This window comes from Melopsittacus undulatus, chromosome 3 (genome assembly GCF_012275295.1).
Source record: "Melopsittacus undulatus isolate bMelUnd1 chromosome 3, bMelUnd1.mat.Z, whole genome shotgun sequence".
Lineage (NCBI taxonomy): Eukaryota > Metazoa > Chordata > Aves > Psittaciformes > Psittaculidae > Melopsittacus > Melopsittacus undulatus.
The window spans coordinates 90,051,058-90,065,666 of record NC_047529.1 but is presented as its reverse complement, the minus strand read 5'-3'; the positions used below and the strand labels follow the sequence as shown (position 1 = coordinate 90,065,666).

Here is a 14,609-nt window from a genome sequence, read left to right as displayed (position 1 = left end):
ACTGAGGACTCCATGAACTACGCCAGTGTCCTGTGTTCAGCAGTAGCAGTCATTTTTTCTCCTTCTTGGTAGCTGGTGCAGTGCTGTGTTTTGACTTTCGGGCTGAGAACGGTTGCTGGTGGCACATACGTTTTGAGTTACTGCTCAAATGTTTGGTTTGTCCAAGGACTTTCTGAGTCTCGTGCTCTGTCAGGGAAGGAGGGGAGGCCGGGAGGAAGGAGAGAAAGGACACCTGACCCAGGCTAGCCAAAGAGGTATTCCATACCATAGCACGTCATACCCAGGATGTAACCAGGAGAGACCCGAAAGGGCTGGAGCTCTGGGGGGATGGAGGAGGTATCGGTTAGTGCTTGGTTGGGCAGGGTGGGGTGAGTTATGGGTCAGTGGCTGGTGAGGTGTTGTATTCTCTTCACTTGTTATTTCCTTTATCATTATTATTAGTAGTAGTAGTAGCAGTAGTGATTTGTGTTATACCTTATTATTAGTAGTAGTAGCAGTAGTGATTTGTGTTATACCTTAGTTATCAAACTGTTCTTATCTCAACCCATGGTAGCTACATTCTTCGGATTCTCCTTCCTAACTCTCCGGGAGTTGGGGGAGCAAGGGGGGGAGTGAGTGAACAAGCTGTGCAGTTTGGGTTTAAACCACGACAGTCAGAAGTAAGAGTTAAATATACACTATAAATGTATGTCAGTATGTCAGTGTACTGCTTGGAACTGAAAGGTGTATGGAGTTAAACCTCTGGATTTAGTCACCAACTCCATCTTACCCAACAGCCTTCAAATAATTACCAGGCAAAGATAAAACCTGGGCTCCATAATTCAAAAGAGAAGACAGGAATGTAACATGATGATAAAAGACTTTGGTCTGGAGTGCACATCAGGATATAAATCATTAAGCAATTTTTTAGATGCAGTGTTTACTGGTTTCTTTTCCTAAAGTACATCTCATATTTAAGATAAATGAACTGAAGTTTGAAACCAGCTAAAAAAAGTAATCTTTTAAGTGTTGGTTTTGTTCTTTTTTTTTTCCTTATCCTTATGATCTTCCTTCGATTATTTCATGTTCTATTTTAAAACAATTGAAAAAAGGCATTGTGGAATTTAAACTCTAATTGAACAGCTAGGATTTTTCAGTCCTACTTGATTCATACTCCATGGATATGAGGTACAGTATTAGCCCGCTAATTCCCTGTAATCTGCCACCTTATTAACTGGTTGATCCCAAACAAGAACAGATCAGTTAAAAACAATGGTAACTTATGAACTTGGCTGGTAGCCAAACAAATACAAATCAGTAAGACTCAAAAAATAAATATATTTTATTATACTCAAATTACATGTCAGAATTAAGAATGCAGCAGCTTTATGCAAGGCAAACTTGAATCTTTGTTACTTTGCTCCTGGCATTTCACACTCAAGGAATCTTTTGCCTCTTCAGCATTTAAAATGTCTTCTTTACCAGGAGAACTATGAAGACTTTTCTTAAATGTCTATTATTCTCCATGGCCCACAGCCCCACAGCAGTGTTTTGTAGGATTAGTGCAAATCAATCATGTGAGAGATGTGTATGAAAGATATAAGGATGCTTCTGTATATTAATTCCTTTGGATTGTCATTTCAAAGTGCTGCATGAGAGATGGATCAGAAATTGCTGATGTGTCAACCCCCTCCAGGAGGGACACTGATTTGCTGTCAAGTGGTTCAAATCAACATAAAAAAACTGAATTGTATTGGTGCAAAAACATTAATCTCCATGCCTCACAATTCACCTTGGAGATGCTCTACTCTATTTTTAGTTCCCAGGATGCAATTAAAAATTAATTTTAATTTCAGAAAAAAAGAAAAAAGACAAAAAGGCCAAGCTACCTGAGTAAACATTCATTAAAATGAAAATAATATAGATGTGCAAACAGATTGCAGGTTTATTTCTCTACAGAAAATTACTGCTTCTGCAATTAGTGTGTTTGGAAAGGTCCAGAAAGTTATTTTTTTCAAAAGAATAAATAATAGCTGGAGTTAGTCTTAACTAATTTTTGTGCCTTTTGAAAGTCCTCTGGAGAAGATAAAATACCTTGTAACATCCTTCTTATTAATTAGTGTGTATAAGTCTTTAAAATATTTTTCTTATTCCTGCCCCTCTCTCCAGTTCAGTGCAGTGCATGCAGCATGTGAATGAATACAAAGTTCAAACACTTCTTTCTTTTTCTTTTTTTTCTTTTTCTAGGGGCACAATAAAATAATAATCTACAGCAGACCTGTATATTTTTGTATATTATGTGGCCTTATTTTGCTGCTAGATGCTGGATCTAAAGACACAAATCCTCCAGTTTATACAATGTATGGCTTGAAGCTCTTTTCACCTAGATCTCTCCAGTCAGCCAGAGACCATGTAATAGGTGAGTCAATATTTTTCCTAGAACTGTAAAAATTAATTGAGTGTTAGCCAGGGAAGTCTGTGTTTTCCTATGTTGGCAATCAAATGCACGTTGTAGAGGCACAACTCTAAGTCAAATTGATAGAAACATTTGGAATGACTTAAGATGAGGGGGTCAGGGGACAGCTGGCAACCTTCCCTTATGTAAAAGGGAAATAAGGCTCATAGACGAGTCTCTATAGAAAACTAAAAGTCACTGATGTTATTAGCAAAAGACATCATCTGTGAAATGCAGTTAATCTTCGTAAAGGCTTTTCTGTGCAGAGCAGTTACTGTGGAATAAGCTGAGTTTTAAATGTAATGCCTAGAAGCTAATCCATGCCAAGTCCTCAGATGGACATACTTCCATTCATAAGAAACATGCTTTTTCTAGATTTAATTTAATCTTGCTGTCTTTGTGATGTGCTAGTATGGAGCAGCCACTTCACAGTAGCTTTTCCAGCCTGTTTCCTTCTGGAATTATGTTCTGTGGTGGCTGAGGATGTTCAGATATTGCTCCAAAATGGGACTGATGATCCTTTGGCACTAATTTGGAGTAGCCACAACTGGAAATACCCCATTCTATCAGGGCATTTCTTACAGTAACACACTTGCAGTCTGTAACTGTAATGCTGCTGTAGTTGTGTCACAGATACGAATGGTGAACTGGACTCAGTTCAAGTAGTACCACACTGTTAGTTATGAAATAGAAGCATTGAAATTTACATTAGAAGTTATGAAAACTTCCCCATGTTGTAGTGTGCCAAAGATGACCTGTTGCTTTGTGAATTTGGAACCAGGAAAGCCTACTGTAGTAGAGGAAAAACTTTTTGGTATTAAGTCTATGACCTTTGAGGTCTTTGTTCACCTGTGACTATTGTACTTGCTTTTTGCTGTACTCAGGCCAGGCTATTACTGCCTGGAAGGCATACAATTTTAAGGAAAGGCTTCTGGTCCTTTATATGGATTCATTGACGCCCAATCCTTCTCACCAGAAACAGGGGAATATTGAAGACGTGCAGCTCACTTATTTTCATTAGCTTCTTTCATTATTTTCCTTTGGTCTCATCAAAGTTTCCTCTTACATATTATTTTCTCTGCCTGTCAAAGGTGAACAGTAAAAATGCTGATAAATAATTCAACAGGAATCTTAAATGACATTTGGGATAGAGATAAATGAAGAACTATAGCAACCGCTATAAGAAAACAGTGTGGTTATAAATGTGCTAATTTTGGGTGGCCTTGACAGTGATACTAGAGCAGGTTCTGGAAACAGCCTGGAGAGCATAGGGGAGAGAGGAAATACAGGCTCATGTCCCCATCTGGTATCTGTTCAGCAAGAGGAGGGAAGAAACCATTTCCCTTTGCTTGTCCCTGGTTCTAATTTTGTCATGGTGTATTTCTTCAAGTGGTGTTTGGTGCTCCACTTTGGCTAGTCCTTGCTTTGTCTCCATGGGAGTCCCAGCTGCCGTGAATCCTTGCAGGTGCTCACAGTGCAGAAGCTTCTTTAAGCCATGGCAGTCTGGCATCCTCCAGCATCTTGCTGCACTGAGAATAGATTCACTTAGGCACTGAAAGTAGAGAAGTATTTGTTTTGGGCAATAAAATCAGGAGGGAAGTTGACCCCACTGAATACCAATGAAGTCTTGCTACTGTTTTGCGGTTTTACCTATGTTCTGGATATTTTTCGTTTCTCTTTATTGTTCTGTCATCGTATGGTGACTTTTTAATTTATATTTTACTCATAAGTTATTGTAGTATTCAGAGTTGATATATTGAGAAATCAAAGGATTTTTGATAATACATTACAAATACTGAGGAAAGGAAAAAGTCTCCTATTTCAGGTGTTTATGACATACAGTAAGAAGCTAAAGTCATAAAAATCAAAGAAAGGAACTAGTGTGATGCTGCATGGCATACTATAATAAAAGTCTTGAAAACAGGTTATAAAAAAACTAGTGAAAATTTGTTAGATGTGTAACCTAATTAAGAAATAGGGCTTTTAACAGGCCAATTTCTTTGCAAGTAATCTATTTAGAATCTGATTCTGTTTTATTTTAAATTGATAGTCGTTCTGCTATTGATTTATATTGACTGGGAAATCACAGCTTTAATTCATTCTAACTATAGTTTTCATCTTGAATTCCTTATTTCAGTTGATCTTTTTGCTGGATTAACATATATAATGCAAGTAAGGGCACACACAGAGCCAACCTTACTCCCTGGGTGCTAAAGGTGAGGTTAGTGACAAAAGTAGTTACCCACTCAGTCTATGAGAGGTTTTGTGGTGAAACCATTTAAGCATTAGTCAGGGAAGTGAAATTATTTGGCAGACATTTCAGAAGAGTAAGTATGAGATGGTGTTGTGGTAGCAAGTCCTCTGCCTGCTACTTTCAGCAGTGACAGAGCTTCTGTCAGGGGAAGAAAGCCTCTAAGAGTGTTATCTATGGTATGTTGAGGAGGCAGAGAACAAAAAGACTGTTTCTCACTGAAATAATACCCCCCATACCACTCTGTGAAAAAGTTTTTAGTATTACAAATCAAATGGACTAGTACCCAGATAGATATTTTAAAAAAAAATCTAAATTTCTAAAATGCTTGCACTGACATTGCCACTGAATTTCCATTCTACACATCTTGGCCAAAAATTTCCGAAGTCAAAACTTGTGTTTCCCTACTACACTTACCTAATAGCTACTTATTTAGAGGAAACCTTCAAACTGCAGTGTTAAATGCCAGCAGCTCACATAAGCGTTACTCAGTGCTTCAGCTTTCTAAGGTGTTTTTCTGTATGGCAATGTGTGATGTTTAAACAAATTCTCTCTGGAATTCATAATGCAATTCCAACTAATTAGTTACTTTTATCATCTGCTTGCCACAAGGGAAACTACTACTCCTAAATTCAATCCTTTTGTCAGTGACTGCTTGTTTTCCTCTTTGGTATGCTCTTTGTGCAGGATGAGATAAACAAAGCTGCCTTAGCTAAAGAAGTTGGTAGGATTATTCAAGGTATTAATAGAGAGAGGGTGAGGTGAGGACACTGCTGTAGTGAAACAACTTCTCCCTGGTTTACATTCACCCCTATATATTTTGGTCTTTTGAGAGGATAATGTCTCTGGTCTTGTCCTTCATTCTCTGCCCTTATTCAGCTTTCTCTGAGGTTGCTACAGCAAAGGCAGTCATTAGTGTAAGATGAGCTCTGCAAGTCATTTTTCCAAGTAACAAGATCGTTCATGAATTTCAGGAGTAAGGCTTAGGGGATAGTTGATCCCATGGTGAAACCACATGGCCTTCTGGTCAGTGTGCTGACATGCCTAATTGACTGTCTTCAGGAGTGGTCATTGCTTGGCTTAGTGGAATATCTAAAATAAGAACAGATCAGTAAAAGAGATTAATAATAGCATTTCCATGTGAAAGATTGAGAAGACAGTGTTTCCTCATGCTCATGTATGTATAGCTTGTGCCAGCCGCAGGAAGTCATGCTGAAGGATGCATTGTGAATTCAAGTATACGTAAGTGAGACCTGTCTGGGTTTAACACTTGAGTATGTCATTTTTTCTCCCATGTTTGACTTCCCCAGCAAGATTTACGATGTTAGATATCAGTAGTGTACAATATGATAAAGAGAAAAGCTGTCAGATCAAACTTGGTGTATTGTTTTATTTTAGCGCAAGATGCATTAGCAAGAGGAGCTGGGATTAAATATGAAATTAGCATTCAACAAAGAACACAAATACTATTGTTGCCTTCTTAAAATTCAACCGGAGTGGGAAGGGGAATAAATTGTACTAGTGATTTGTTTAATTTGCTTTTTATGAGAATGAATAGGAGGAAACTGCAGTCTTCCTGGCATGTAAACTAATACATACTTGTTTACAAGGAAGGGTGGCTGACACACATCTCTTTCCTTCACCATGCAGAACATTCTGGTACTAGTACAGTGAAGCAATAAGAATATGATTAAACGTGTGTGTGACCTTGAAGGTCAACAATATTGGAGACCTGGGTCAAGGGTGCATTTAGTTGCTTTGCTAGACAACTGTGTGGAGCATTTTGTAGGATGGAGCTGAGATTAAATGCACGGGAATGAGGACTGGTTGGAAATGAACAGAACATGCCTAGTAGCACAACTACCTGAATTATGACTCCTGCTTTTCCATAAAGCAGCCATTTAAATTAGCACTTCTATTTAGAAAGGAGCTATGTAAAGATGTCAGACTGGGTTTCTCTACTGATTTTAATGCTCTTTCACTACTGCAAAGTCAAAGTCTATCCTGTTTAGAAGCCGGGAACTATCCTGGAGAAGTTTCACTCAGGCTTGTCCCATTTTTACATGCTGCTTTAAGTGTTCTCTGTTGATTGCTAGCAGAGGCAGGATACTGTGGTAGTCAAGATACTTCAGATCTTAGCCATGAAAATATTTTTTTGTTTGTTTATACTGAATGGTTACACCTGTGCTTGAACCAACATGGATCCAAAGTCTGCAAATTAAAATTTCTGTTCTTTAACTAGAACAAATATAACTTTGAAAGTGTATGAGAAGCAGTAAGGGGGTTGTGTAATGCTATTTTTTTGCCATGGGTTTTATCCAAAATAAAGCTTAAAGTTAACCTCTGAGCTGTAGTTTCGTACATGTAACATTGTAATTTATTTTGAACGCACAAGAAGGGAAGCGTAATCGTTGCTGTTGAGATATGTTCACTTGAATAATCTTCAGAATTTATTGCAACAACTTTTTATTCTGGTATGATGCATGTTTCTGTCCTCCATCCATTGTGATGTATGACTGTGTTCTAACATATATCTTTTTTTTCTTTAGTGTTTTTATATTGCTTTCCTGCAATTTCTCTTCTTGGTCTTTTCCCTCAAATCAACACCTTTTGTATATATCTTTTGGAGCAAGCAGACATGTTGCTTTTTGGTGGTTCTGGTAAGTACCCAGTTGCAGCCTGAGCTATCCCTTTCTGGGTTTATAAACTTAGACTGGAGTATATTATTGCATGTTTTAAAGTACAGTGCATGTTAAAGCTCAAACAGCTAATGGTAGTCATGTAACATACTAATAAGAGCCCCTTTATTTGATTGCTTTCTTTATTTTGAAAAGCCACATGCAAATTGTGCTATAGGCTGCAGAATGTGTTTGACATTGAAGAGCTCTTTCCTGGCATGTCTTATGTGAATCTTTACTATATTGACAAAAAAACCCAAAACTTCCTTTCTCTTTTTCTTTTTTTTGTTAAAGCTCCATTTAAAAAATAAAATAATAGAAAAATGCATTGTTCCATAGTGAGGCATGTTCACAAGATGTTGGATGTGTGATTATTTTATCTGCTGTTATTTCAGTCAGAGATTAAACAAGGCCCATGAGAGATGATGCATAGGGTTGTATTTTTTTTGTTGGTAGTAGTGGTTTTTGGTTTTCATTATAACTTAAGTAATAGAGAAGACTGGGGTGCATCTACAGTGTTATCTTTGCTTGGATCAGAAACAGACTTCCTCCTTGTTCTCATCACATATTTTGCACCATGGAATGGTGTTAAGAGTATGCAAACCGGATTCCACTTGGATGAAACTCAGAAGAAAGGTACACTGTAAGGGTGCACCTACTGCACTCCAAACACTAATGAGCATACAGTTTGTGGGGCCTGACTAGAGACATTCTGCAGTAAGGCAGCTCAAGCATGTTTATCATGGATATGACATTCTCAGAATTTTTAATCCCACAGACTCTTGCTTACTGCATCATTCTGCCTGCTACTGTAGATGCAGCCTTTGGCAAGTGGTTAAAACTAGTACAGATGATATGGGTGTTCTTTGCTTTTTGCCTCAAATACCATAGCTTACCTGGAGGAAGTGCCATATTGGGTAAAGTCCTCATCCTATCAATAATGATGATTCCAGTATATGTTGAACCTTAATTAGAGAATGGTTTTGCAGCCTTTATGTCTCTATTGTTGAGACTGCTGAATTCCTAATTCTGTCTGACAGCTTTTCCTTCCCTACTTTGGAAGCTCTCAAAGGAGGTTATAGCAAGAGATCAGCTGGCATCCTTCTCGTAGCTTAATATGGTTCAAATCATGGTTCACCAAGCAAGTTAGGATGCTTTTAGATGATATCGGAGTCTGTGTCTCAGGGAAGGAGGAAAACTCCACATAGAACTTGACTACAAAATTGCCAGTTTGTAGATCAGTTCATTCCTCCTTGGTAGCAATATGAAGACATATACTGGTATTTTAATAAAACAATGTTCAGTACAAAAAGCAGCAGTGTGGGACCTCAGGTCAGTGGGAGACACATGGGGTACAGTGGCACCTGGCTTTCAGTCTCTGCTGTAAACACTTTAGTGAGCTTATTTAGGGTATTTAGGGTATTCACTCAACAACCAGCTTTATGATACGTGATCATAATCTCTATACCTCTTGTGACGCAAGAGCTATTTCATTTTTCTCTTTTCATTGCACTTTCTTATTTAGGAAGAAATTAACTCACATGTAATGTCTATATTTCAGCTGCTGCTGGGTTCGTATCTGCACTATACAGCATTTCCCGAAGCTTTGTGGTTCTGATTGTTCTATATGCTTTCTGCTTCAGTGCAGTAAAGGTAAGCCAGAAAAACACTGTAAAAATTCAACACTTTAAGCTTAAAATTCATATAATCCAGGCAGACCAGCATTGTTTGGTGCTACATTGTCGTTGTTTATCAAAATAGGCTTTACAAGCCATGCTTCAAGTTCTGCCTATTGACTACACTGAAATAAATTGAAACTGTAGTAGCAATACTGGAGTGAATGCGTCTAATACCTGTGACTGTGTGCTACTTACATAAATCAGCCTGAAATGATCCATTCAATTTCTCCTACAAACAGTAACAGTACCCTTAGCTTAAAAAGCTGCAACTTCAGTTGACCAGTATAAGCCAGGCTGGATTTGTTCATTTTTGTGAGACCGCACTCTGGTGTCCTCAACATAAGAAGGACATGGAGTTGTTGGAGCAAGTCCAGAGGAGGGCCATGAGGATGATCAGGGGACTGGAGCACCTCCCATATGAAGACAGGCTGAGAGAGTTGGGGCTGTTCAGCCTGGAGAAGAGAAGGCTGCATGGAGACCTCATAGCAGCCTTCCAGTATCCTATAAGGATGCTGGAGAGGGACTCTTCATTAGGGACTGTAGTGATAGGAGAAGTGGTAATGGGTTTAAACTTAAACAAGGGCAGTTCAGGTTAGGTATGAGGAGGAAGTTCTTTACTGTTAGGGTGGTGAGGCACAGAAACTGTGAATGCTCCATCCCTGGTGATGTTCAAGGCCAGAATGGACAGAACTTTGGGTGACATGGTTTAGCGTCCTTTCCAACCCTAAACATTCTATGATTTGTGGTTGCTTTATAACAGTATGCCTCAGAAATTAAATGCCCACCTTGGGCAGACCAGTGAACTATCTGAACCAGTAATGTGTCTACATCCACAGGGGAATGCAATTTAAAAACTTAATGCAAGCCAGATGACTGCCACTCTTTTCCCTAATATTCCACCAGTATCCACAACTGTTGGATTAGGGACATTGGAGACTGTGTCCATGCTTATTTCATTCGGTATCTGTGGACTTGTTATTTATGAATTTGCCAAGTACTTTCCTGAATGTGCTGGTCCTGTCTGTCTCCACAATTTTGTGCCAACAAATTCCAGATGTTCAGTGTGTTCTGTGTGAAGCAGTGCTGTCCTTCATTGATTTTAAACTGATCTGCTAATTTCACTAAGCCTTCCCTATGCCTAGTATTGCAGCATTTGTGGAACTGTTCTATATTCACCATATCCACTGCCTTCACAGTTTTGTAGGCGTCAGTCATACCCCCTCCCTGCCAGCCATTTCCTCTTTAATCTGAAGAGTCCCAGCCTTTCTAGTGTCAACTTGTAAAACAGCTGCTCTCACAGGGGTAGCTAAGTTAGTTGCTCCACTCTGTGCCACCTTTTATTTCATTGTAGCCTTCAGATGTAGAGACTAAGTTGTGTATAGTGGTCAGGATGGAGGTGTGCTTTGGGTCTATATGCTGGCAAAATTAATAGCAATAAGATTTTGGCTGCCTTCAAGTTTGCTGTAAAATTCCCAGTGACTACAGTTACAGCAAAATTTCATCTTAGACTAGGGATAGAGTTTATCCTTTAAGGGACAGTTTTTTGCCAGTGTTTCATTACAGGCTAGATGCTATCAGTGCTTGTGCAGGGCTGCGTCAGGATGTGCAGTCATTTACAAGCTGCTCTTGACATCTTGTGGGCATACATGGGAGGCTGCTTTGTGGTGCTACGCATGCACAGCACACACAGACATCCCAGTATGAGGTTCTACAACAGCCAAAGATGTATCATGTCAACACCCAGGCTGGAAATTTACATAGATGAGAGGGGTGATCAGATGTTTCTTTCAGGAATTCTTTAAGGAATATAAGCATTTCTACAATGTTTTTGAATTATTTTCCACTTAAAATTTTGAATACAAACTTTAAATCAAAAATGCTCTATTATAATGCCTTAATGGTCTCTCACAGGTCAGAGCTGGCTGTGCATGTGTTCTCAACCACTCCCAGCAGTATGGTGAAGCGTGTTAAGCCACCATTTAATCTTGCCCTTGGGTGGCTTGAGTCCATACACAATAAATTATGGCAACTCAGTTAGTGAGCAGTGCTCCATTAAGACACTTTAAATGTCTTTGAACATGTTGTGTACTCCCAGGGAATCTTCTGTTGTCAGGCTGACCCAGTAGATCAGTTACAGTGGTTTCACCTGACCGAGGTGACTGCTTCTTACACAGTTTCCTGAAGTGAGTAGTATTCCTGCTATGGTTTTTTTTGGTTATATTAATGATTTGGAAAGTGGTAGCTGAGATGGAGAAGGTGACTCTCTTTAAGAATGAACAGAGTGAGAAAAAACTGTGATGGGGGAAGAAGCAATGAAGAAAACAGAGAGATCTTTATGGAAGGAAGGAATTGAATTAAACCTGAGTTCAACAGGCAAATATCTAAAACAACCATTTTATCCCCTGCTAAGGTTAGCAGAGGGCGATTAGTTGAAGGTAGGGAAGCTGTGTGATGGATACTTTGAGAAATAGTTTTGTAAAGAGTGTTAAAAAAAAGCCCCTTAAAATATTGTTCACTTTCCTTTCTTGGCATAGTACTTAAAATTACAGCATGCAGGTGGCTTAGTAGATAAGCAATCTTCTTGTGGATTAGACTTCAAACTGCTTAGAAATATGCTTTTAATGCTACCCTGAAGTTGTAGAGTGCTGTGAAAGATTTACAAGATATCTGTTGTAAATTACCAATATTAAGTGCAGGCTTTCTGTTCACACAGAAATTACAGTTAATTTGAATTTTTATGGCACTGTTCTTGTGAAGGCACTTCTGAGGAGGTTAATTTAAAGCATGTAAAGATGATTCCATTTGCTTCAGCTCATAATCTCAGTCTACTAGGGTGCTTGAAATGTCATACATTTTTTTCTTCTCAAAGCTATGAAATAAGCACTTCTGTTATCCTTCTGTGCTTTTCAGTCAGGTCCAGAGATATTTTTCTTCATTTTGGACTGCTGTCAAAAACATTGCAAGAGAACAATCCTTTGTTTGGTGGAGGAGGAGTAGGAATTCACTTAAATGTAATAGAAAAATATGATCCTGAATAGGAACCACTGTGAAAGGGGATAGCCTATTTCACTGAGGTGCTTGCACAACAGTGATAATTATGTGGTATAGAAATGGCATCTTTTCCACACTTGCACTTTACAGTCGTTCTTTTGTTTTTATTTTTCTCTTTTCACTTTTAGTCAGTTTGTCAAAACCAACAGAGAAAATTTTTCAATGTACACGGAGGTCAAAAAAATCATCACAATCAAAATGACTCAGGAGTAGGAAAGCTTCTCTAGCACAGGATTTTTGAGTTGCAAAGCTTATTGTCTGAAATGCCGCATCCTCAAATATAAACTCTGTTTATTGGCAGAATCTTATAGCTCAGCAGGTGTAACTGGCGGAGTTCTATTTCCTGAAATAAATTGTGGAGTAGAATGGATCTTGAAGTGGTTGTGTGCTTTTTGCTGGTGAACAATTGCTCACATCAAATGCCTAGTCTGAAGTCCCATTCCAGCGATATCAGGCTTGAGTTTTTCCTTCTTAAAGTGGCTCTTGTGTTCTAATTATTATCTTGCAGGGTGAAATAGCCTAGCCTCATTTTCCTGTGTACATTAATTATTTCAAAAGCAAAGATATTATTCCTGAAGAAGCTCATTAAAAGAATAATTTACCACATAGTCTTATATTATATTAAAATAAATGTGCACTGTTAATTTCATAATAAATCTGTGTTCTTAAGTGAGTTTTTCTTGTTCATTTTTAGAACAGAAACTACACAATGTACATACTGTAGTTTGATTTAGTTGCAGTCAGATTTCAAAATGTTTTTAGAGTAGTAAATTCATATCAATTCTTTGCTTTACATCTCCTATTTTAGAAAAATTAAAAAGTAAGAATTGAGCAATTGTTTTGGGGTATGTTCACAAAACAGTGCAAGTACTAGAGTTAACCTTCTGCATGTGAATATAAACTCTGAGAACTGAGACAAATAGGCCTGTGCTGAAATCCCATGTCTTGTCCAGACTGATTTTTCTGGTGAATTATGTTGTACAAAACCAACTGAGAGTCTCTGTGGAAAAGCAGCTGCAGTATAGACATAACATTAGTTTAACTTAATAATTGTCATTGATTTTTGTTCAGATAAGCTGCCTGAGGAAAATTTTTCTACAGTATTCTCAATTGAAAGTTCATCCTAGGATCTGCAGAGAAAATTTGGTGTGCCGAATGAATTCATCTGGCAGTGCTCTCTTTCTGAATGACCTTGCAGCATCTTTGCCATCATCTGACCAGAACTGTTTCTGTCTTAAATAAAATACACATATCACCTAAAAGAGGATGGACAGATCTCCAGTCTTGTGCTAACAGTGAACGTGCAGGTTGGATCATGTGGCAGGCTGCTCACATGTCCCAGCACAGGACTTTATCAGAAGCATATGGTATGTTTTGGGGAGCGGCTGCATGCTGCTTACGTCATGGGCACATGCTGTTACATGACCCAACATGTATTTTCTACACAATTAAAATAAGGACAGCCTGTTACAATGCCAGGTGCAAACTCATTGCGTTTTGAGACCTGTGTTTGAGTTCTGTGTCTTAGACACTTGTTTGGAGATGACTGAGAGGCAAAGGGTTCCCACCTGCTGTGGTCAAGGGGTCAGTTCCCCTCCTCAGAGTGTTTCCCAGCAGCTGTACCCTTGCTTGATGCTTGTGTGGAGGAATCATGTGTCTGTGGTTCGCCAGGATCTCCTCTGGTGGTGCTACTGCTGCACTGATCAGTTTTCTTTTTGTTTAATTCTGTCAAACTAAGAAGAGAAACCCCAGAATGGTTCGCAGTAGGGAGTACAGAGTATTGCGTCTAAAATCATAACTTAAATTATCCCAGTGACGCAAAGGTGTTTTGGCTACAGCTTTCAGGAGCTATAAATCATCTCTTCATACATCTTATCCCATGACACATCCCTGCCATGAGTGATGTCACACCAGCTGCTTATCTAGCCTTATATACAACAATACTGTGAACTTGATTTCAGACAAGAGAAATGTCTTCCGAAGTGCAAAGATTTGAGTTTCTCTTGCTGTCTTTGAGATTATTCTTTGTCTCCCAGGCCTCTGTTGAATGATATCATCACTCCTTATTACAGTTCTTTACAGGTCCTCTATGAACTTTAATTTACTTTTGTGTAATAAAATGTTCTAAATCTTAAACACGGTTTTATCACTTCTTTTGGTCATTCCATGGATTCTTACATCTACTAGCAGCAATTTTTCACCTTGCTTTTGAAGCTATTGGGTAACTGAATTCAGTTTAAAATTATACGTGCTCACTTCAGCTTGGCTTTATTTCTGATCTCAGCTTCAATCCTGTAATCTTGAACAGAAATTGGCAGCTCTTATAGCCACCTTAGCTTTGATATATGAAAGGGTTATATCTATTTCCTCATGGAATGTTTTTATTTTCTTCTATTACATCCATCAAATTGTAGACACAGGAACTTCTGTTCCATCTTTTTCATTTGCCTAGAATTGCCTGATGTGCTGATTTCTGTCTCCTGCTCCATCTGTTTCATGGTCTGTCCCCCAATATT

At 38.6% G+C, this 14,609-nt stretch overlaps 1 protein-coding gene across 1 annotated transcript in view; it reads left to right on the top strand.

The window, feature by feature from the left end:
- PCNX2 (pecanex 2) overlaps positions 1 to 14,609 on the top strand; it is a 154,901-nt gene that overhangs the window by 44,759 nt on the left and 95,533 nt on the right. Inside the window, exons 13-15 of the mRNA XM_005146038.3 lie at positions 2,227 to 2,398; positions 7,235 to 7,345; positions 8,925 to 9,016. Of these exons, the coding sequence (XP_005146095.2) occupies positions 2,227 to 2,398; positions 7,235 to 7,345; positions 8,925 to 9,016 (375 nt within the window). The remainder of the gene's footprint in view (positions 1 to 2,226; positions 2,399 to 7,234; positions 7,346 to 8,924; positions 9,017 to 14,609) is intronic.